Genomic DNA, 24,700 nt, shown 5'->3' with positions numbered 1-24,700 from the left:
ACAGGGCTACCAGCGGTATAGTAAACGAGTGCACCCTATCGTAAGTCACACGCCTCATTGGCGAGCGTCTGTGTGACGTAAGCGGAAGTAAATAAGTCACGTTTCTCCTTGAATGTTTCTACCTTAATACCAAGGAGGTTCTATATTAACTTAATACATGTAAAACCATGCGAGGACCTTTTATTGCCCAAAAGTGTTAGAGTCTAAGGTCAGTGTATCTAATTTCGTGCTTGTGTCATTTATTCAGCATAAAGTGCAAAAGACGTGCCAATAAAAGCGAATGGCATTGTGCGATACATCACACAGCTGAAAGAAAATTGGATTATAAAACGATGAGCTGCACTGCATGTATCATTTCAAGACATCAAGATCATTTCATTTCTTTCCGGTGCTTTGAAAACATGTTATTTGTTGCCATAATTAGTAACGTTAATCATGCCATGTCTTAGAATTAAAGTGATAATAAGTGAATGGATAAATAGCATAATTTTATAATCCTAACATAGACTAGTGTACCTGCTGACGGTGCCGGTGTAATGCCGGGGCAGGCAGGGCAATTGCTCAGGGCGCCCCATCATCAACAAGCAAATAGTAAACATGTTGTCCCCCACCAGTGATGTAGTTCCACCCTTGGGTCAGTCAGTGATTGCTGAGTGTACTTGAAATTTGAGTGAAATTGTATAAGCATTTTCGTATGGGACAATGAAAGGACAGATTGACCATATATTTCTGTTGCCTACTCTCCTCAGAATTAGGCTTACAAGTTATATCTTGAAATGTAGTAACTGTAATTGTCCTGTTTTTACTCAATACAGTACAAAGTATAAGAACTACAATATGCAATAAATACAATCCGTACATTACACAATGTACACTACAATACAATTTAGAATACAATATACAGTATAACATACAACACTAGGAGCGTGAGTGTTATGAATAATATAAATGCTAAATGATAAGTGATATATGGTATTGCACAGTAGGTAAGTGGTAATATGATATAAGTAGTCAACACTGATGGCACAGTGGTAGTGCAGTGATGATGCAATAACAGAACAACAGTCCAACAACTGTACAATAACTACAGTGTCTTGTGGTTAGAGGTTTGCCCAAAAATTCTCCATTGACTCTCACTTCAACACATCAACCCAGTCTGATGTCTCCAAGTGTGTAGCGTGTGTAGACTATTATGTTACCTATGATAACTTTAACTGTATTGCTTTACCACTGAGTCGCCATTCATTGTCCCCCACATTGTATGATAACTTTAACTGTATGACCTGCTTTACCACTGAGTCCCCATTCATTGTCCATGCCACCCCCTAGCGGCACAAAGTCAACGTTAAAGTGTGACTAACTAACGAACTAACTAACGGAGGGAGACCGATCCATTTGGTGGGGGACAACCAGCTGCAGCCACGGAGGTGGAGACCAACCGCAGTTTTAGACCAGGCCTGCGTTCAGCCCCGACAAAAGGTAGCAAAATGTTTATTTAAACGGAAACAGTGGTGCGTTGAACACCCTGTTGTGTTACGCAAGCGATGCAACTATGGCAGCTGAGGCGGCCATTCTTTGCGTTCTTTTCGAAGAATTTTCGGAGCCTGATGAAATCGGTTTAAATACGTGTTTAATACTACAAAATACGCTCGATGTTACAGTCACTGCCCTTGCCGTCCAGAATAGCAGAGAACATCCCAGAGTGAAGGGGTTTGTGGAAACTGTGCTTCCTAATTATAGTGATCCAACATTTGCCTCATTTGCATTTCAGGATGACAAGGCAAACATTTCAGGTGAAGGATAATCCACTTCTTACCTTCGAGACTGTGTTACGATCTATATGAGCTAAATATTTTGTTATCAGTATTAGGCATATCATTATTGCTGATCACTGTTGTTGTGATATGATATTGTAATATTTACCATTATATATTTAGAGGAGTAGAGTGGAGTAGGAAAGTTTATGAAAGTGTCACTCCACAATGGTACATACAATAGCAAAAGATACAAACATGTCTTCTAATTAGTTCAATTGTTGCAGACACCAAGCTGCAGTGGACACATTTGTAAAGGACTTTTGTTGAATCCATTGTGCACACTGCCTTTTTAATACGGCGGGGTTTATATACACGTCGCTGCTGATTAGGTAACACCTCTGACAAACCCACCAAACGAGAGACAACGTACCTCAAAGCCCGTTTCACACCATTTCGAGGAAACATGACGCTCAACCCGGAAACCGTAGCAAAACGGTGCACACTGTTTTCAGATTGAACGCGCCCCTGCAGTGTTAGACGACACATGCGCAGAGCTCCGTGAAGTACGGCAACGCTGGAGGGGAAATATTCGTGAAGCAGCGAGCTGCAGCCAGGGAGCGGAACTAGTATCAAAAACGCTCCTCATTAAAAGTTGTTTTTAAAAATAAATAATTGTTCGTTATTAAAAACTATGTAGAAAATATGTAAACTATTTTTTTTGCATTTTTTTTTTCTCCAATACATTGTGTGCTAAACTGATGGACTGGGTAAATGGGTAAATTACCAGTAAAGGCATCAAACAAAAGATCTTTTTCATGTTTTCCTTTAACACAAACAACAACAAAAACTGTTTAATGGGTTTCTGAATTTATTTCTGGTTATTGTGGGATGATGTGCTGGGAAAGCCACCGGGAGTTCTTTTTCTGTGAGAAGAAATAACAGAAAACAGAAACAAAAGTTTACAACCATAGAATAGAAAAACTAAAAACTGAATGCAAACTTAGGTAACTGCAAATGTGACAGATAACAGATATTACTGTCTAAGCAAGTTACAGCTTTAAAAACATTTTACATATATTTACTAGCGAATATTACAACACTGCATTCCCAAATTGATATTGAATAATGCTGCTCTTTGTCATTTTAAACTCATAACATAAGTAACGTCACTTACTGTCCGCTTCGACACCATTTTCACTTCTGAGTCCGATATCTAAAACTGCCACGGTTCTCTAGCTCTTCGCTGCTGCAGCTCGTGCACATGCGTCATCAAACTGCAGGTCTAGAACTGCTGGTCTAAATCTGCGGTTGGTCTCCGTGGCAATTTGCCCACACTTGTCTTAATTTGACTTTATTTGAGTGACACTGGGTGACACAGCACAAATATAAAATACATTTATCACGATCTACAAAGAAAGATATACCTACTATGCTTTTGGAACATTGTTAGTTGCAGTAACAGATTACATCACTGGGTGGTGCTCCTTGTTTTACTGAGACTGAGTAACAGCAACAGGTATTGCGTTCTACTAGTTTATCTCCCGACGAGTAGCTTTGATAACCTTTAAGTCTCTTAAGTAACGACTTGATACGTGTTACACTATATTAATCGGGCCAAACCAGGTATTGTATGGACGGTTGACAAGTATAGTTGAATAAAGCGGCATTTGTGAGAATCCAAATCCTGATGTCGTCTGGCTCTCTCAAGCTAACCAGGAGCATTTAAGCTAAAACACGACCAAACACGTTACTAGAGTCCACTTCTAATGGTGAGTCAGTCAACATTTATTTATCTTGGCTATTTGGTTGATTCAGGCTACATGTTGGCATTGCGTGCTTCTTTTGCTATTTGTTTGGCTTTGTGTGGATTGGTGGGCAGCAGTTTTATAATTTGATGGTGGTATCATGGCATGATGAAATAGGCTAGTTGGTGAAAATGCAGCATTTTCTTCATTTTATATTAATATTGTGATGTTAATATGGTGTTGATATGGTATCATGTGAAATTAGTGTTGCCAGCCCTCCTGGATTGGCAGGGAGACTCCGGTAATGGAAAAATGAGACAGAACAAAAACAAGTGCTTCCACCCGTATTTCAGGATGCTGATTTTCAAATGAACTGGTATTGCAGCTAAATGAAATAAGAATGAAAATACAACTTCTGCTCAATTTGCCCCAGAGTTGGGGTAAGTTGATCCTAGCAAGTGTGTAAAATGAGCCGCTTGGGAGCAAACTGAGCCACTGAATTACTCATGTTGGAGTCTGGATAAAATACAAATAACTATGTAATAATTTCTATGTCAAAATACAAATAGGCTTTGTGTTAGGGGTGTAATGATACATTGATCTGGATCGATAGATTGAATTAAAGGTAAAGATCTAACTTAATCGATGCAAAGGACAGATACCGATTTATTTAATAAATCATAATATAAATCAATGTATAATTGGTATTGGTGTCGTTGGTCCCTTCCGACCCACCATAATCAAATCTCGCTCGCTTGTGTCTTCCACCTGGTCCGTACCCGCCCCCACTCTGTAAACACGCACATCTCTCGGCTTCCGTCGGCTACACAGACACAGTGAGCCTCGAACAATTCTCACAGTTTTACTAATCATTTCGGAAATTTGTGTTTGGTAGATTATTTCTCTGTTGTAACAATGCTTCTTGGCAGTACATTTTATACCGTTGGAAAGCCTGTTTATTTCCCTTTTAAATGGTGCCCCATTTGTAAGGAACATGCATTTGTGGGATGAGCAGCACAGCTGAGTATGTGGGTTGCGCTCATGTAAAATTTGCCAAATCTTCTCTGCCAATGCCAAACAGCTTATTCTGCTGTTGCTATTGACTCTTGTTTTGAGCTTCCGGTACCCCCAGGTGCTGACAATCAGGTACCTGATTGGCACCTGATTGGCAGCACCTGTGAGCATGATCTCGATAAGGCCTGTGCGATAGGGCGACTTCAAGCTGGTGTTCCACAAAAGCAAGTTGCGGCATTATTTGGAGTGAGCCATAGTACCATCTCCATACTAAAGGCCAAGTTCCATGAAACGGGGGATGTCAGAGACAGACCGTGAAGTGGGCGTCCCAAGAAGACGACACCCCAAGAAGACCGGTTCCTCACCCTTTCAGCACTTAGGAACCGTAGGCTGTCTTCTACAGATTTGCAGTCAAGGTTTGCAGGACGATATGGCACGCGGCTCTCGGCCCAGACGATCCGGAACAGACTGCACGCAGCCAATCTCCGGGCTCATAGAGCTGCCAGGAGGCCTGCCATGACTGCCCTTCACCGTCAGGCCCGTTTGCGCTGGTGTCGGCAACACCTGCACTGGAACCTGAACATGTGGAGGAACGTTATGTTCAGCGATGAGTCCAGATTCTGCCTACGGAAGTTGGATCGTAGGGTCAAAGTGTGGAGAAGACGGGGAGAATGCTATGCTGATTGCTGCACCGATAGAGTAACACCTTTTGGTGGAGGCAATGTGACGGTGTGGGGCGGCATCTCCATCACTGGAAAAACGAGGCTTGTCATCATTGGAGGCAATCTCAATGCAGAGAGATATCGAGATGAGATTCTGCAACCAGTGGCGATCCCATATCTCCACAGTCTGGGACCGAACTCCATCCTCCAAGATGACAACGCTCGCCCCCACAGAGCGGGGTTTATCAGAGACTACCTCCAGAATTTGGGAGTAGAGAGAATGGAATGGCCTGCCAACAGTCCTGACCTCAACCCAACTGAACACTTATGGGATCAGCTTGGGCGTGCTGTTCGTGCTAGAGTGACCAACACAACCACGTTGGCTGACTTGCGACAAATCCTGGTCGAGGAGTGGAATGCCATCCCACAGCAGTGTGTGACCAGGCTGGTGACCAGCATGAGGAGGAGGTGCCAGGCTGTTGTGGCTGTGTATGGTTCTTCCACACGCTACTGAGGCTCCTGACTGTTTGTTAAATGAATAAATTGTAAAATTGCCAATATGTCTTGTTTCTTCCTTGTTACTGATAGACTTCAATCATCCAATCCACCAAACAACACCAAACAAGAGTCAATAGCAACAGCAGAATAAGCTGTTTGGCATTGGCAGAGAAGATTTGGCAAATTTGACATGAGCGCAACCCACATACTCAGCTGTGCTGCTCATGCCACAAATGCATGTTCCTTACAAATGAGGCACCATTTAAAAGGGAAATAAACAGGCTTTCCAATGGTATAAAATGTATTGCCAAGAAGCATTGTTACAACAGAGAAATAATCTACCAAACACAAATTTCCGAACTTTTTGTTCGATGTTTATATATTTGTCATTAATTATTTTACCGATCCTTTGGTTTTTAGTTGTTTTTAACAGAGCTTTTACCCGCTGAGGAAATCTTAGCGATCAGACATTCTCAAGAAGAAAAGTTTTAGCAACAGTTCGCTACTGGTGTCCTGCCTGTCAGCTTAGCTAGGCTTGTTTTGACAGCTGTTTCTACTGCTGGTTATGCTGCTTTATTTATTTAACGTTAACTTTACCTGGACTATCAGGCACTATCATCACTAGCATCATCATGGCTGTGTGTGGACTTTGCCAGCCGGCATACTTACTGCTAAAAGACGACATCAGACGGCTGAAACAGGATCTTAAGAGCAAGGATGAGTTAATCCTGGGCTTTTCGTCTGTTGCTGCTGCACAGGCCAAACATCTCTCCGTGGTGAGCTCCTCCTGCTGCGCCGGTCCGTCCACCGAGTGCTCAGCTGCTGTCGCGCAGGGTGATACCACTCTTCCCTGGTTCGGCTCTGCCACCACCGGAGGGGAGCTGATCCTTTCAACTGATGCCCTGGCCCTGAATGATGACATCTGGCCCATCCTCAGGGCTAAACCCAAGTCCCAAGCCTGCTCCTCTCCCCACAACTCGGAGCCGTGGGTCATGGTCAGGAGCAGCAAGGGTCGGGCTAAACGTTCCCTCCAGCCGCGCGCATCTGACACTCTGCAGCTGAGTAATAAATTCCAAGTCCTGGACAGTGGGGATGGACCGTGTTCTCCAGTGAGGCTCCAGCAGGACGACCATCCATCTTCTGACCGGGCCTCCGCTCCCGAGCCGGTTGGTGGCTCCTCTGCTTGCCTGCTGTCGCCTGGGTCCAGCCCCCAGGTGGTCAGGCATGCACACTCAGGCACGTTGCCCACCCTCGGTGCTTGTTGTTGGCACCTCTGTGGTCCGGCAAGTGGCGGTGCGCGGTGGCCAGACTTTCTGCTATCCTGGTGCCTGCGTAAAGGACATTACACTAACCGCTCTGCAGCTGACTGAACAGCATAACTCTGCCTCTGCAGTCGTTGTCCAGACCGGCACCAACAACATCAAAAATAAACAGTCAGAGACTCTCAAAGAGGAGTTTGTGTGCCTTGTGGACAGTCTGCTGGACACCGGGACGCAGGTAATTATTTCCGGCCTGCAAACTTTAAACTAGCTAAAAGTAGGATTGTACTGTCGCCGAAATGCCGAACCGATTTGCGAGTCAACGTTAGCTAACTTTGCCAATCAAACATGTTTAATATTATCGGAAGGTAGGTGCGCTCTCTCCAGCACCAAGCACCCATGTACAGTATTCCTGTTAGGATTATGCCTAGATTTAACCACTATCCTATGCGTTCTGTGTTTTCAACTGCTAGGCCAGATAATTTGATTACAGTCTGCTGTAGTACTTCCAGTTCAGCTAAAGCCCCTTATTCCAGTTGTCTTTGCTCTTTTAAACTCTCAGTCCGTGTCTAATAAATCTTTCATTCTCAATGATCTAATTACATCTCATAATTTTCTGAATACACCTAGGTTAACAGGCCGTAGTGCGGGTATTGCAGCTGTTTTTAAGAATCATCTCACTTGTACTCCATTCAGTTTTGGTTCTTTTAACAGTTTTGAAATCTTAACTTTTAAAATTGTGTGTGATAACCCAATTTGCTGTGTAATCATTTATCAACCCCCCAATTCAAACATGGGCTTTCTCAATGAATTCTCTGAGTTACTGGCCTCTCTGGTGCTTAAATTTGATAGGGCCATTATAGTTGGTGACTTTAAAATTCATGTTGACAATATTTTTAACTAATTTGCTCACTCTGATTTTTTAAACATTTCTAAATCTTTTAACCTTGTGCAGCATGTCTCTGGCCCCACACATAACCGCGGGCATACTCTTGATTTAGTTTTTACTCTGAACATGTCTCTTAAAGTCAAGATGAAATGAAAAATGCATTTTTAACCCTTTTAGATCACATCCCCGGTCATATTGTGCACCTATTTAACAATATATGGCAAAAAAATACAAAAAATTCATGTCTTTGTATTCTTATATCAAAATCCAATCATGTTTTCTTCCTGTAAAACAAAATATGCCGTGTGCTTACGTAAGCATGAACCAACCAATTGCAACCAATAATATCATGACATCCACCCATCAATCATTCTTCAACCTTTAGCTAGCCACACCGGTCATATAAAACCGCACTTCACCGTTTCTGGGTCGTAGTAGCTGACAGGGCAATATGGAGAGAGATAGGAAGAGATGTTTGGATATCAGTGGGCAAAAACTTTGTTTTCATTTCCAAAACAATGTCGCTGAGGTCTAATTCATTCATCTCTCCCTTGTCCTCCTGATCTAACAACAGGTGAGGGAGGTGTGTGTGGAGCCAACAGTCCTCTGTAGCTCTGTTTCTCTTTGTAGCTCCTTATCGCGCTAAACTCTAAGCCCTGCCCACTGTTTAGCGGTCCAATCAAATGCAAAGGATTTGATTTAAATCCCTCATGTAACTGTACACCGCTCAAATATTCCGCTTCACTGGGAAATACGTCACAGTACAGAAGCTAAAGACACTCTAACTTTCGTTTCAGTGGGACTTTAATTCCCTGAATAAGTTTGATTTTGTCTCTGACCATAAAGGTTTTACCTTCGATGCATCCCTAATAACTCAGAAACGTATTATCCACTCTCGCATCTTTAATGAGCAGTCCGCAGCCACATTCTTCAGCTACTTTTCTAGTCTGGCCAATTGCCCTCCTCATTTCGCCAATATTAATGACCTAGTTAGCTGGTTTAATGAATTGTGTACATCAGCCCTTGACTTTTCCACTCCATACACTTCCAGGGCTGTCCCAGTTATTAATACAACCCCTTGGATCAACGACAACATCAGACTGCAAAGAAGGCAATATAGGAAAGCCGAACGTAGTTGGAAAAAGTCTAAACTTGAAGGTCACCACCTCCATATGAAGGAGTTATTGATTAAACTGAACCAAACCATTAAAGATGCGCGAGCTGCCTATTTTTCTGGGTTGATTAATAGTAATAAACTCAACCCAAGGTTTCTGTTTAGTACTATCAACCAGCTTATAAATCCCTCTCTTCCTGCCATTCCCGCCTCATCTTCCAATGACTGTGAAAACTTTTTATCCTTTTTTGTTGGCAAGATCGATGGTCTGAATTTGCTCCTATTTCCCTGCAGTTCCTTTTAAACACTGTAGCTCATATATGCGTCCCTCATCCAGTCCCTGTGATACGGTTCCAGGGCTGTCCCGAATACCATTTTTTGGGCTTCGGAGCTTCGGTAGTAATCAACAGCGAGGGGGGGGGGGGTCACGCACCTTCAAACTGCTTGGCTTTCCATACACGGGTAACAGTTCACCCGACAAAGTTCACACATAGACACAGTTCCTCCTCAAAAACACAGCGCTGAAAACATACTTAACATACATATAACTTCAATTAATAGCCTGAGAGAGAGAGAGGGAGAGAGAGAGATGGTCGGGCGAGCTAGAAAGTGAATGAAGAGAGGGAGCGGTAGTAGCGAGAAAACCGGTGAATCAGAGAAATAAAACGTTATTTTCTGATTGTTTCACAGCGGTTACGTTCTAAAGCGCAGAGAGAGAGGGGGAGAGCCCCGTATCAAAATACCGGTAGCCTACCTTAGAAAAAAGATTTTTAAAAAAAGATCAACGGAGAAATGTCTTGCTGCTGCTTCTCCTGAGTTTTGTTCAGCAAATTTGACAACTGACAGCTTGAATTTCAGGTCGTACTTTTTTCTCTGTGCCACCATTGCGATCAGCAAATGTGACTGACGTTTGAATGCAAGTAAAAAAAAAAAAGAAACTGCTTCGCAGCGTCAATGGCAACCGGCTTACGGATTACATATAAAATTACATTTAAAAAAACGAATATCCGAATCCCAAAATTGAAAACCGAATACCTACCCAATGAACGAATATCCGAATAGTCGAATATTCGGGTCCAGCCCTATACGGTTCCCACAAAATTTCTAAAATCCATCCTTCCTGTCTTAGCCAGGTCCTAGCGTGCTCTCTATTATCAATTACTCTTTCACATCCGGGTCCGTACCTGGCTATTTTAAAATTGCCAGTGTTCAGCCACTCCTTAAAAAACCCACGCTCGACCCTTCCCAGTTAGAGAATTATAGGCCAATCTCCAAGCTACCTTTTTTATCCAAAATCCTAGAAAAAGTCGTTACAGACCAACTCCTGAAGTTGGTTGAGGGTCATAACATCTTTGACAAATTTCAATCCGGCTTTCGCCACAAGCATAGTACTGAGACTGCATTACTAAGAGTGACCAATGACATTCTTATGCATGCAGACAAAGGTGAATATTCCATCCTTATTTTACTCGATTTAACTGCTGCCTTTGATACCATTTTACTTTGATAAAATAACTGGGTTGGCATTTCTGGTACAGCTTTAAACTGGTTTAATTCTTATTTGATTAATAGATATATTAATGTTTGTATCAATAATCATGTGTCCTCCTCGGCTCCCCTGCTGTGTGGAGTCCCTCAGGGGTCGGTCCTTGGACCAATCCTCTTCTCATTCTACATGCTTCCTCTGGGTCATTTGTTCAGCCGCTTTCAAGACGCGTCATACCACTGTTATGCCGATGATACACAGATCTATTTCTCTGCCAAATCCAATAACTTGAATCAACTGTCCTCCCTCCATGATTGCGTAGCCGCCACCAAAGATTGGATGTCTCTTAATTTCCTCCACCTAAACCCTGACAAAACAGAAGTTCTTTTAATTGGACCTGATAACTTTGCCACTGCAGTTGATCAGTTTATTGGTCCATTTCACTCAAATATCAATTCTACCGCTAAGAATCTTGGTATCATCTTTGACCAGTATATGACTTTTGACCATCATGTTACTAAGCTCATCCAGTCTTGTTTTCTTCAGCTAAGAAATATTGCAAAAATCAGATGTGTCTTGTCTTCTACGGATTTTGAACTATTAATTCACACTTTCATTTTCTCCCGTCTAGATTATTGCAATTCCCTCTACTCGTGCCTCAGTCAAGCTGCTCTAAGTCATTTACAGTTGGTTCAAAATGCAGCTGCCAGGCTATTAACTAGAACTAGCCGTAAGTCCCATATTACCCCTGTTCTTGCATCACTCCACTGGCTTCCCGTAAAATACAGAAACTACAAGATCCTGTTGATAACATATAAGGCCCTGCATGACCTTGCCCCCAGTTACATTTCTGATCTCCTCGTTCCTCATTCTATTTCTCGACCACTTCGTTCCTCAAATCTCAGCCTTTTATCCATCCCCCGCTCCAACTGCAAGACAAAAGCTGACCACGCCTTTGCAGTTTGAGCCCCAACCCTCTGGAATCAATTTCCCCAATCTGTCCGATTTGCTGAATCTTTGGACTGTTTTAAGCGGCTTCTAAAAACCCATCTTTATAGGCAAGCCTTTGTATAGATCTCTATCCCTGTCATATGTTTTTGTTTGTTTTATTTTGGTCTATTTCTCATTGTGCTGTGTTGTGCTGTGTCGTATGTTTTTGTTCGTTCTACTTTGGTCTGTTTCTCATTGTGCTGTGTTTTATATTGTAATTCATTTTGCTTTATTTATTTATTCGTTTATATGTGTGTGTGAAGCACTTTGTAACTGTGTGTTTTAAAAAGTGCTATATAAATAAAGCCTTACTTACTTACATGACACAGCACCATGCAGACCTGGGGCATGTTCAATTTCCCCAAAACATAACAAACCTCATTGCGTTCAACGCACTACCGTTTCCTTCTGTTATTTCCTGTTTGTTACGTTTTGGGGCAATTGAATGTGCCCCTGCAGTCTGGGGAAAGTGAAGAAATTAACTCGCCTCTGGGAAATAAATCCGCAGTATGGAAATATTCCAGATTCCATAAGAAAGAAGGAAAGACAGTGAAAACGCATGCAGTATGCAAACAGTGTCAATTCAAAGTCAAATATGCTGGCAATACTACGAACCTCACTGGTCTCCTCAAAAGAAAACATGGCATCTACCCTCAAAACACTGCTATGCCTGACAAGGTATATTTTTTATATATATTTTTTTTTTGTTTGCTTTTTTGTAGTCAAAATTGAAAGATAGTGGTGCTTACCTCAGGGTTCTCTATGTGAAGCTAAAGTTCATGCCTGTTGCACTTTACCTTGAGAGAAATTTAGCACTTTGAATGCATTGCAAAATGTTTTTTTTTAAGTGATTTCCAGATTCAAAGAATTGTGCCTTTGTTTTTTTATTTTGGTTTTTCACCTCTTTTCTAAAGAAACAACAGAACACAGCTGGCCCACATGTGTTGCTATTTGTTTATATCATTACGTCTCACAGAAATCTCCATGTAGCACAGTTAGTTTCAGGATTGGTTACAGGGTTTGAAATTGCTTATTGTAGTAAAGCCTGAGGTAGTAAAGCCTGAGGTTTACACCCCTACTTTGTGTACAGTCTAGGCTATTAAATTAAACATGTTAAAATCACACACAGGCAACACAAACTGGAGTTATGAAAACACAGGGACTGTGATGGAATGTTTACAACCTCATGTCTACTTAATTCTTGCACAGCCCCTGGCTGTGAAGCCACACCTACTCAATATTGCATCTATCCAGGCTGTAGGGAAATACAAAATCCAACTCTACTCTGTCACACCTGGCTCCAAACAAATATGTTCAGACACTGATTTTCTAACCTAGGAGGACATGTTTTATTTTTGCACCTTTGACAGTTAGCTACGTACAATGTGGTGGAGGTAGGAAGAAAATGAGGAGGGAAAAAATTTAATAAGGTTAATAAATGTTATTTTGAATGTTTTATTGCCAATATTGCACAACATTTAATGCTTGTCGCCCTCTGAATCCATGATTAATCCTTTTTCAGCCCTCGATTGAGGATGGCTTTATAACTTCACCGTGAACGTGCATAGTTCAGTCTCAACCTATGTGGAGTTGATCAAGCCTGATCACTGAAATTGGAATCAGCTTTTGTGGAACCGAAAATTCCCGCTATGCCGTGTCTGGCTCACTCAAGTCAGAATTTAGGATTTAGTTTAGGATTTCTTAAACCGTCTTTCTGGAATACCGCCCAGGGGGAACATTCAATGAAGTCACTGTACTGCACTCATTTTAACTTTCTGAGTGTTGAGCAGTGTTAGAAATCTCAGATTAAAAAGTATCAAGTTACTCTTTACAAATACCGTAACGAAAACATGCAAATTTGGAGAAAATTGTGGAATTTTATTTTTTTTCACTTTAATTTTCACGACAGGAGACTGTCAGATTAAGTACAATGCTAGTGGACTGTGCATCACCAAATTACATTATGTACACATTAGGCACATTACAGAGCGATTTATATCAATTTCTATTCATTGACTAACTTTATTTTGTGCCAGCCGTGCCGATATTGTGGCGCTGCACCACAGTTTATGTATTGGAAACAATGGCACCATAATCTACTGGTTTATTTAAGAATAAGAGCATATCTACATGGTCATGGATGAGTCCAGTGTGCAGCCTCTTGACAGTAAGTCCAGCCGCTGAAACACACGCTCCAATGGAACAGATGTCCCGGGGTCAGGAGGCAGAAATAGTGTTACGCCAACTTCGCAACTTTCATTGTGCTTGTAGACGTGCCGTATTTCAACTTTGTATTATAATGTTTACGATGAACACTGTTTTCTGTCCGGGTGTAATTCTCCTACACTAGACTATGCTTCGCCCGCTTGCTTGGCTTTCCTCTTTCTCTGTATAAGGGGTGAAGTTAAACTGCGCCCGCGTGGTGGTAAATCATTTCAGCACAAAATGAGAAATAGCACATAGCCTACATTGTCGGTTAATCAGTTAATATATGCTTGATCAATCAAAATCTTAACGGTGATTAATCAATCGTCGATTAATCATTAACATCCCTATGTCCGATCTATCCATCCTTCCTAGGAAGCAGCAGTGATGAGGGTTTCCACCAGTAAACTGCAGCAGCTCGCCATTTTCACCACTGTGCTGACTGGTGGAGGGATCGGCACCATGTACTACCTGATGCAGAGTGAGTATAAATATTTTGTGTGTGTGGGTTTCGGAGTGTTCATGTACTTGTACTTTGGGTTTATACCTTCAGAGTGAGGACATTTTGGGTAGGCTAAGTGATGTAATTTTGGCTGATCTCTCAGGCTAGTTTAGGGTTAGGATTTAGGAGTTAATAGTAGGATTAGGTATAGGTAATACATTAGGGAATTTAAGATTAAACACTAATGATGTTGAGACATGCACAGGTACAAGTTAGTTCTATAGTAGTCTCGCTCACAGACCTTTGATAATATATAGCCTATTATCAAGGTATTATCAAGGTATCCAAATTCTGTGCGGAGGGGGCGTTGACCTGAAATCCACTGACACTGAAAACCACAAATCATGGTTGAGGGGGTGGGGAATTTAAGCCACAGCATCATCTCAGCATGTAAATAGAAATGTAGGAAGCATGCGGAAGTCTGCATTAGTCAGCATGGCTCATTTGCATAAAAAAAAGAAAATAAAATTTACACTGACACATCACAAAATAAGAAGTTGGTCAGTGTATAGAAATGTATCTAAATCAATCTCTAATGTGTCATGTACACATATCTGTCATTTGAAGATGCACAGGAGACCAGTAGCATAGTCTCCAATTGTGAAAACAAAAGTGAAACTTAAAATTCCACAATTTGTTGCAGACGTCTGCTGCTGCCCTACAAACTTTAACGGTAGGTAACGTTATTACCTTACCTGACTATTCACTGCAACAAAAGTGGAACTATAGGGCGTTTACTCACGAAGACCTCCCCGCGGCCTCGTTCTGTTTCCTGTACAGGATTTCTATCCGTTGCCCGCAGAAGCTTGTGCGACGCTCCCGCCTTGTGTCCCGAGAGCTTCTGGGTTTCTCAGATTAGTTCTACAGTGTTACTGTTGGTCCAACAAAAAGAAGGAATGGGAAAGAGAAACCCGGTGGTTGTCGCAGGAAAGGGCAGATGCTGGTTAAGGTTAGGCTAAATTACAGGTTTAAGCCTAACCTACAACTAGGATCCCCTATAGGTATGGATTATATATGACTGGGCCTAAGGATAGTCCTTAATATGTCCCAGTATTAACAAAGTTCAGGTAAGAAATTGGTCATAAAGAAGAAGGCTCCGGTAAAGGAGCAAACCACCAGTGTGATAGGACCCCTCCCTAAATATACCTAAATTAATTAACTTCATTTTAGGATGAAGTTAATTTAAATTAGTGCTAAAGTTATATTAAGATTAGGACTTGGGTTTAGGGTTAAGGTAAGAGGAGATAGTAACAGGGTAAGGTTTAGGGTAAGTAAAAAAAAAAAATTAAGTATTATTAAAAAGTAGGGCTGGGCAATAAACGATAACGATATCTATCACGATAGAACTTATAGTCAATATAAATGTAATACATGCGCTCTAGAAAGGTCGATAGAAATCATTGCTTGGTTGGTTAAGTAAGCAACTCCACACAGCAGAGAGAAAGCCTTGGAACAAAGTTAGGTTTCACCAAAGACCTGTGAAAGAAGCGCTGGCGCTGTTTCTTCATTATTTCCTATGGAAAAGTTGCACTTTCAGCGCTTACGACCCAAAACAGGGACCTCCTCACCTCTTTTTAGCGCTGAGCACCGTGATTCCAACTCATCAATGTCACTTAATCACTTAAAGTTTTACCAACCAATGAAGAAGAAGCAGGAGCGGGACCAAGAGCCGGCATCCTGCCATTTTGTAGCTAATGTTAGCTAGGCTAACCATGGATGTATAAAACTAGGTTTCCGTTTTATGGGGGGTGGAAAGTGCCAAAAATGAGGAGAGGCAGGTCAATGATTAGGACAAGCTCTCAACAATGTCTGCCTAATGCGTGTGTGATGCATGTGTGATGTCTGTGTGATGTGTCTGTGTGTGTGATGTTTGTGTGATGTGTCTGTGTGTGTGATGTTTGTGTGATGTGTCTGCCTGCCTAACTTTTTATTAACATATAGTTGCCATGACAGTAATAGGGTTATGTAACCAGCTGTGTACACCAAAATTTAACAGTATGACAATATTCTGAATGTGTTTTCTTATCCTCAGTTTTGTTTAATTGACAAAGCCTAAATTCCTGATGAATTTGATATCTATTTTTGCTGCCAAACTAATAATTTAGGCCATGTCTCTGTCATTTTATTTATGCTGGTAGTAATATATAAAAACTGTGTAAAAGATAGCATGAAGTGAGGATTCGTATTTATCATATGTATTGAGTGTATCTAATGACCACAGTATGGTAAGTGACAAGCAACATGGTTAGAAAGTTGGAGTTAATAGCTGATAAATGGGTTAACCCGGTGATTTTACGGTGAATGCATAAGAGCAGCATTATGCCAAAAAAAGAAAACTATTCAATTTAATTTAATTCAGTTTAAATATTCAAAAATATTTAATCAGGAACTGATAGTAATGGCATACCACAAGTACAGTTTATAGTGTCCTAATCATATTTTATGACAATTTTAATGCATATCCGTATGGTATCAATATAGGCTACTATTGCTATATGGTCTTATGTGTAATGTAGCCTAGCCAAAGTAACGGCGTATAGAATCATAAATAATTAGTAAAGATCTAAATTATTTTTTATGTTTATAAAAATATAATCTATTATTGATTTTCATCTGTGTTTTATAGTGTGGCCTGTTCCTGTGATGTACTGCTTGAGCAAGATTAACATTAGCTCAATCACCAAGAGATCGTCTTTTAATGGAAATAGCTTTTTGATGATCTTAAGCAGGTTGCAACTTGGGGGTGTGGGTGGGGGGTCCCTACTTCTGCTATTCATTTCCCTAACTCTGATCATTACATTTAATCGCTGGTGGGGACATGCCTTCTCCCCCTCTGCGGTAGTTTTTTCTCCCTTTTCACACACAGATTATAGAAGTTGCCTTCTCTCCAGCTCATATGAAGAGATATGTGGATAAAAGCAGGGCGACTTTGCCCATCCATCTATCCATCTACAGGGAGAAGTGTAGAAAAAGGAAATTATCAGATCAAAACCACATTCAAAAACAAAGCAGACTGTACAAAATAACATAATAATAGAAGCAAAGTTATAGTGGGGCTGCGGCAAAACGAACCATATTGGAACTAACTTCCGGGTTGGCCTATAAAAAACATCACCTATGAGTGGAAAAAATTGTTTCGGCATATAAACTATAATACTTTCACGGTGGAAACACAGCACTTACTGATTTGACATCAGGAAGTTCCCTTTCATTTACTTGTAAAGCCCTTTTTAATGTGGTTTGAGAGATGAGAAGGACATCTACAGGACAAAGGCAGACTTGCATGACAACGACCATTCTTGCATCCACCAAACCAATACATGTGCCAGCAAACCAGTGTATACAAGCCAGTATATATTCATTAAAACCAGTGTACAAATTAGCCAAACAATGTATATAAACCAATGCATGTAACGTAAGGTCGTCATGCATGGTCATCATGCAAGTCTACATTTGTCCTGTAGATGTCCTTCTCATCTCTCAAACCACATTAAAAGGGCTTTACAAGTAAATGAAAGGGAACTTCCTGATGTCAAATCAGTAAGTGCTGTGTTTACACCATGAAAGTATTATAGTTTACATGCCAAAATAATTTTTTCCACTCATAGGAAGTTAGTTCTGATATGGTTCCTTTTTGCCGCAGCCCCACTATAACTTTGCTTTCATTATTATGTTATTTTTTACAGTCTGCTTTGTTTTTGGTTTTGGTTTTGATCTGATAATTTCCTTTTTCTACACTTCTCCCTGTAGATGGATAGATGGATGGGCAAAGTCGCCCTGCTTTTATCCACATATCTCTTCATATGAGCTGGAGAGAAGGCAACTTCTATAATCTGTGTGTGAAAAGGGAGAAAAAACTACCGCAGAGGGGGAGAAGGCATGTCCCCACCGATTAAATGTAATGATCAGAGTTAGGGAAATGAATAGCAGAGGTAGGGACCCCCCACCCACACCCCCAAGTTGCAGCCTGCTTAAGATTATCAAAAAGCTATTTCCATTAAAAGATGATCTCTTGGTGTTTGAGCTAATGTTAATCTTGCTCAAGCAGTACATCACAGGAACAGGCCACACTATAAAACACAGATGAAAATCAATAATAGATTATATTTTTATAAACATAAAAGATCATTTAGATCTTCACTAATTATTTATGATTCTATAATCTCTTACTTTGGCTAGGCTACATTACACATAAGACCACATAGGAATTGATACCATACGGATATGCATTAAAATTGTCATAAAATATGATTAGGACACTATAAACTGTACTTGTGGTATGCCATTACTATCAGTTCCTGATTAAATATTTTTGAATATTTAAATTGAATTAAATTGAATAGTTTTCTTTTTTTGGCATAATGCTGCTCTTATGCATTCATTCATTCACCGTGAAATCACCGGGTTAACCCATTTATCAGCTATTAACTTTCTAACCATGTTGCTTGTCACTTATCATATTGTGGTCATTAGATACAGCACAGATACAAATCCTCACTTCATGCTATCTTTCACACAGTTTTTATATATTACTGCCAGGATAAATAAAATGACAGGGACATGGCCTAAATTATTACTTTGGCAGCAAAAATAGATATCAAATTCATCAGGAATTTAGGCTTTGTCAATTAAACAAAACTGAGGGTAAGCGCTCAGCGCTCACCTGGCGCTGCCAAAGTGCTCAGCACCAGTGCTTCAAGCGCAGTCCTGCCTCGCATTGCGGTACAAATCCTACACGTGCTTTCTGTTTTGGATGCTGAAGTTGAGAAGAGTGGTGCAAGGAAGGCAAAGAAAGAAATGAGTGTACTGTCAGAGATAGGTTTTTTAGCACTCGACCGAGGAGTTGGCAGATTTTAGATTTCAGGCATTCAATATTTTAATGATTTGGTAAATTCTGTATTTTGCACAAAGGATATGCTGACCGGAAATGACAGTTTTTTTCTGAATGTTCTACCTCAGTTCTTAAATTGTACTTGCTACCTTGCATTTGTTTTTTTGGCAGTAGACCTCATTTTCATGTTCTCCTCTGATTGAAAATAAAAAAGCCTCCAAATAACATTGGTATCTTCAGCTTTCATTCAAAAGGTAATTTTTAAGCCTGACAAAAATGACTTGTAATAATAATAATAATAAAATAAAATATGTTAAAAAAAAATAAAAAAAATAAAAAATTATATTGTGATAAAGATTTTTGCCATATTGCCCAGCCCTATTAAAATGTAAATTCATGTTTAGCTTCTGCTGGGTATTGTCAGTCCTCATATCAAAAAGTTGATCAGTTTGAGGGTAAAAAAGGGCCATACGATCGCTCTGTGAGTGAAAATGAACAAAATTCCATCCATTATTTCATGCAAATCGAGTCTTTCTCCATTATATTTAGCAAGGTTTGTGTGTGCGATAGTGCACAACCTCCATCTCGTGAGGTCTGATCATGCGGAAGCTAAATACAATGGAGAACTGGCATGGGGGTGAATAGATAATGACTGAATTTTCATTTTTGGATGAGCTATTCCTTTAATCTTGTTCAACCTCCTTCCTTTTCTTCTACTGTTTTTGTCCTTTTCTCTCTACTGTCCAATCAGAGAAATTCATCATGTCAGACTACTCCACATTGGCTCTGGAGAAGTTGGAAACATGTCCCTTTGCCATGGAAAGTCTGGGGGCCCCGCCTTTAAAAGTCCACAACATCCACCTGTCTGACAGAAACAACCGCATAGACCAGTACACTGCTCAGGTACTGTATAGCACAGCAGAGGATGTTGTTGTTTTTTTCCTATTTCTATGATTTGTTTAGGATTTTGTTGTTTGTTTCGGGGTTTTTTTTTATAATTATTAATATTAATAATTTTAACCTAAAATGCTTGATATTACTGTTGCTTTCCTTGTCACATTTTCAGAATGTGTCACATTTTCACAGTTGTTCCCAGTGTCATAGAAAGTCATTTAGAAAAGTTTTGATAATGTTTTTGATGAATGTAAAAAAATAAAAATATTGAGTGATGCTGACAACCATCCACCTCAACACCAAAACATGATTTTCACACATTTCTAAGTGACATGGCTGTTTCCTGTGTTGCAGTTAAAGATCCCAGTGACTGGGTCTAAAACAGGAGGTTATCTGTATACTTCTTCAGTTAGAGACCCTACTACACACAGGTTAGTACATTCTATTTTATTCTATTCTAGATTGTATTTACTGGCTCTAGTAGTGGGCTGGGCTCTGTTCAGTCCTTACAATCCATCCAGGATGCTGGAGCCCGTCTTATCTTCAACCTCCCCAGTTTCCCCATGCCAGATTCTAAACCTGTGTTTACAAGGACACATACTTTGTTCTGCCTGTCCTCTGATGACCTGGCTATAGCTCCACCTTGTCTCAATTCTTCTTATTCCTGGCTCCTCAATGCTGGAATGATATTCAGAGCCCAGTCTGGACCGCTGACTCGTTCCCTATCTTCTGGTGAAAACTGAAAAATAATCTCATCACTTTCTCCTTTATTTACACCTGATCTTGCTCCTGTCTTGCTACCCTTTCTCTGCCTGACTCGTGCCTCTTTACATAGCACTTGTTTATTGTACATGACTATTGTGGGGACACACTCTATTGTCTATTGTTGTGTCTATTGTCGGAGCGCAGTCGCTTTTAATCTTGCACTCCTCCTTAGTACTGGCAGTTTGTGATGTTTGTGGTGTAGAGCCATTTTCTGCTGTTGGGCTTATTGTAAGATGTTCTGGATAAGAGCAGCAGCTAAATGCCTTAAGTGTAAATGTGAAGGCATGACTGTGTCTGTACAGTTCTTCTGTCAGAAACTTTGTTATTAACAGGATTGAAAAGAATACAGAAAAACAAGTAAACAAGACAAGAGTACAGGCAAGTTCTTGTTTAAGACTGTAAATATCTTCAATTAAAGACCATCAACAGACCAATCTGATTATATATTATACATAAAATCCAGTGGAAAAACAGTGTGTCTCCAATCCCTCTCTTCTCTACTCTCCTCTTTGTTTTCTTTCTCCCTACTTATGGGAAGCTCAGTTACAAATGTACTTAATTTTCAATGCATGAATATAAAATGTGCAGTGCATTTTATCAATGCTTTGTAAGCAACATTTTTGACCTCTTTTTGTCCCTCCCTGCAGATGGAGTCTGAAGCAGGCAGTACTTCAGCTTAGGGAAGGACAGACCATTGACCTGTTGAATCCTCCTCTAACGCCATCACCATCATTATCATCATCATCATCATCGTCAGCAGAGCAACCATACTCAGCAGAGCACATAGGAGGGCTGGATACAGGCCGCTGGCACTGACAACTCAAAATGCAATTCAAAAAGCATGCACTTTTAAGTACAATCGTTTAAAATATCAATAAGATTTCCAAAGCAATCCCTTCCAAATAGTTTGTTACTTTATGTAGGTAGTCCAATGTTGATACTTAACTATCAGGTGACCAAGAGTAGATATAGAAGTGTCACATGACTGTTTGCTGCATCTCTACAGACTATGTAACTATAACCCTGATTTTACCCTAATCCCAATCCCAATCCTAACCCTATTTCTAACCCTAACTGTAACCCAGAGATTATTAAAATTAACCCTAACGGAGACATTGAATATCTAATATCTAATCTAGACAAATTTTCACACTATTGTGAGAAACTCATTACACTTTTTATTGACACATTATTGTAAATTCATAGTTGAGTATCAGTGCTATCCAAATAAAGTGACCAATAGTTTTCTTTCTTTTTGTAATGGAACAAGTTCAGCAATAGCCTGGTTTCAGACTCCTGAATCGCCGCTCACTTTTCAGATTTTGTCAGATTCAGAGAGTCTGGTGTTGCTCTAGTTCCGAGAAACAATCGCAGGTGGTAGTAAAGTTTGAGTAATAACAAACTGGCCATTCAGTCTGAACATCAGGCTAGTTCAGCAAAATATTTCAAAAATATTTGAAAGCATGTCAAGTACCATTTTGAGCTATATATATAATTTTGTATAACTCGGTATGTGAACTACAACTGCTGATGCTGGAAACTATTAGATGAGATATTCTATGTTTCTATTGTATTCTATGTTCATTGTCTCTGATTTACAAGAGATTAAAAAGAGACTGGTGGTAAATGTGGTTTATCAACAACTTTATCAACAATGCATGACACCCACCCATTTCCAACTGACCAGACCAGGACGACTGAATTATATCAATTCAAATGCTGGCATACTTCACTGCTGTTGTTGGATTGTTTGGTTTGTGGTTGTTACAAAAGGAAGTAACTGTGATTTGTTACTGTAAAGACGCTGATCAGATTACAGATGTTATAAAAATACCAGGGATTACCATTTAGATTTGGATTTTTCAAATGGCTAAACGGGCGCTGGGCGCTGTAGGGCGCTGTGTAGCCTATTTAATTGTACTGGACTCCAGAGTAGCAGTAGTATGCAGAACAAGAATATATTGATAAAATACAGTTTCAATTCAAATGATCAGTGGAACCATTGGGGTAAATATAGACTGAAAATGTAGCCGGAAGATGGATGATTAAAAGATATTACATTATTGAACAATGGTATTGCCTGATGAAAGAGTGCCTTATGGATGGGTATTTCATAAGGCTAAAAATGTTTCAATTCAATTCTAAAACTTTATTTAGGCTTGCACAGTAGGACATAAAATACAACCACACAGACAACAACAATAATAAAGTGCAATGTGCAAAATGTGCAAATAAATATCATAGCAAGGAGGGGATGCATAAGTGTCAAGTTGATGATCCAGCATGAGGTTGGCTCATAAGTGGGGTGGGCTAGGAAGTAGTCAGAGTTCAGAAGGCGGACAACCTCTTCTGAGTCCTGCATCCAGGGCAGCGTAGGCGCCAGCCTGATGGCAGCCACTTGAATGCTACAGACAGAATGTGTGTGGGGTCATGTATAATTTGATTCGCTATCCGCATGATTTGCTGACAACAGTGAGAAGACAGAGATCTCAGGGGGTGCCCAATAATTTTTGAGCATATGTTCACAACACTGTAGCCGTTTTCTGTTCTGAATGGCCAGGGAATGGAGCCAGCAGGTAAAGGAGAAGGTTAATACACTTTCTATGTAGGAGTAGTAGAAAGTAGTGAGGATGTTCTTGTTGACACCAAAGGAGTTGGGCTTCCTCAGAAAGTGTTGATGCTGCTGGCACTTCTACTTTTCCTTCCTCTCACCATTTCTCCTTCCCCATCTCTTGCTCTCTCTGTTTCTCACAGTGTATGTGTGTGTGCAGGTGTGTGAGTGTGTGCGTGTTGACGATTCTTTGTAGAGCTCTTGTGGCCTTGGCATCATCTGTCTCTACTAATTCCCCCCTGTCTCTGGCCCATGGGTAGCGAGCAATAATAAAACTCACCGTGTGTGTGTGTGTGTGTGTGTGTGTGTGTAGCAATAAAATCTCTGTCTCCCTATCTCCCTCCCTCACCCTTATGCTTCCTCATCTCTCCTTCCCTCTCTCCTTTCCTGTCTCCTCTCCTCACATCCTTCTGTCCATCCTTCCTTTTTTACTTTTCCCAGCCTGCCTTCCATCCATCCATCCATCCTCCATCCTTCTGCCTCCCATCATCCAACCTCCTTCTTTCCTCCCTCTCCATCCCTCTGTTTCCATCCTTCCCTTTTCATTTCTCCACTCAATCCCTTCATCATCCCTGTACATTCCATGTCTCCTCTATATCCTTCCACCCTCCCTTCCCTCCTTCCTCCATTCCTCCTTCCATCCATTCATCCCCCCACTGTGTAATTCTCCTTTTCCTCATCTATTATCCTGCTTTCCTCCCTTTCTCTCTTTTCTCGCTTCCCTTACATTCCTCCTTCCTCTATTCCCCTATATCCTCCAACCAACTCTCCATCCCTGCATCCCTTTCTCTCCATATCCCTCCTCCCCTCTCTACCTCCCTCCTTCCCTCCTTTCCCTCCCTTCCTTCTCTCCATCTCCAGGCTTACGGCAGTCATGGTGATTTAGGGAAAACACTCAGGTAGGCAAAGCAAATGTCACAGCAAATAGTCGGCCCCTCGGGAGGGAGGGGAAAGGGATCCTTCTCCTTTTTTTTTTACTTCCCTCTTTTTCATTTTATTATCACCTCACACACTGTCAGAAAAAAAGATGCATCTACACACAAAAGGTACCATAAACCGACAAAAGATAATGGAATCCCTTTTTTTCTGACAGTGCAGCTTCATACAAGTACACTGAAGGACATAATTCAGGCAAAATCATGTGTGTTTAAGTGTGTTTATTTATGGAATGTGAATAAATATATTTCTAACCTACTTTCCAGTTTTGTTTTGTTTTGTTTTTTTTTGCTTTGCTTTCTTCTGCTTCCGCTATTCAATATTCTGCACCTTATCTTCCTCCCTTGCTTTTCCTCTAAAGTCGCGTTCACATCATAAGGGATTTAACCTCTGCCGGATGGGAAAAAACATACACATCAGCCTCCTAGTGAGAATTCCCACAACTAGGACTTTCGGGAATTCTTTGCACACTCTGATATCACAAATTGCAAAATGATCAGTTGTATTCTCGGATACTTCTTCTTTACTCTTATATCTCAGAA

General features: G+C 40.6%; 1 protein-coding gene across 2 annotated transcripts; it reads left to right on the top strand.

The window, feature by feature from the left end:
• The first annotated feature begins 89 nt into the window (after positions 1 to 89).
• Positions 90 to 22,595, top strand: coa1 (cytochrome C oxidase assembly factor 1). 2 transcript variants are annotated; one of them, XM_071537604.1, is made up of 5 exons: positions 90 to 208; positions 13,995 to 14,100; positions 19,704 to 19,855; positions 20,201 to 20,277; positions 21,259 to 22,594. In XM_071537604.1, the coding sequence occupies exons 2-5, from the start codon at positions 14,007 to 14,009 to the stop codon at positions 21,425 to 21,427; spliced, it is 492 nt and encodes a 163-aa protein (XP_071393705.1). In that variant the 5' UTR covers positions 90 to 208; positions 13,995 to 14,006; the 3' UTR covers positions 21,428 to 22,594. The 2 variants fall into 2 exon arrangements, with proteins under 2 accessions (XP_071393705.1, XP_071393704.1); XM_071537603.1 differs by lacking the exon at positions 90 to 208 and adding an exon at positions 3,407 to 3,526 and having other exon boundaries at positions 21,259 to 22,595.
• The last annotated feature ends 2,105 nt before the right edge of the window (positions 22,596 to 24,700 follow it).

Source organism: Centroberyx affinis, unplaced genomic scaffold, assembly GCF_046629955.1.
Source record: "Centroberyx affinis isolate AG114_WGS23_722 - 3 ecotype Tasmania unplaced genomic scaffold, CSIRO-AGI_Caff_v1 ptg003073l_1, whole genome shotgun sequence".
NCBI classification, from domain to species: Eukaryota; Metazoa; Chordata; class Actinopteri; order Beryciformes; family Berycidae; genus Centroberyx; species Centroberyx affinis.
The sequence above is the reverse complement of the archived record's forward strand: the minus strand, read 5'-3'. Positions and strand labels throughout refer to the sequence as shown.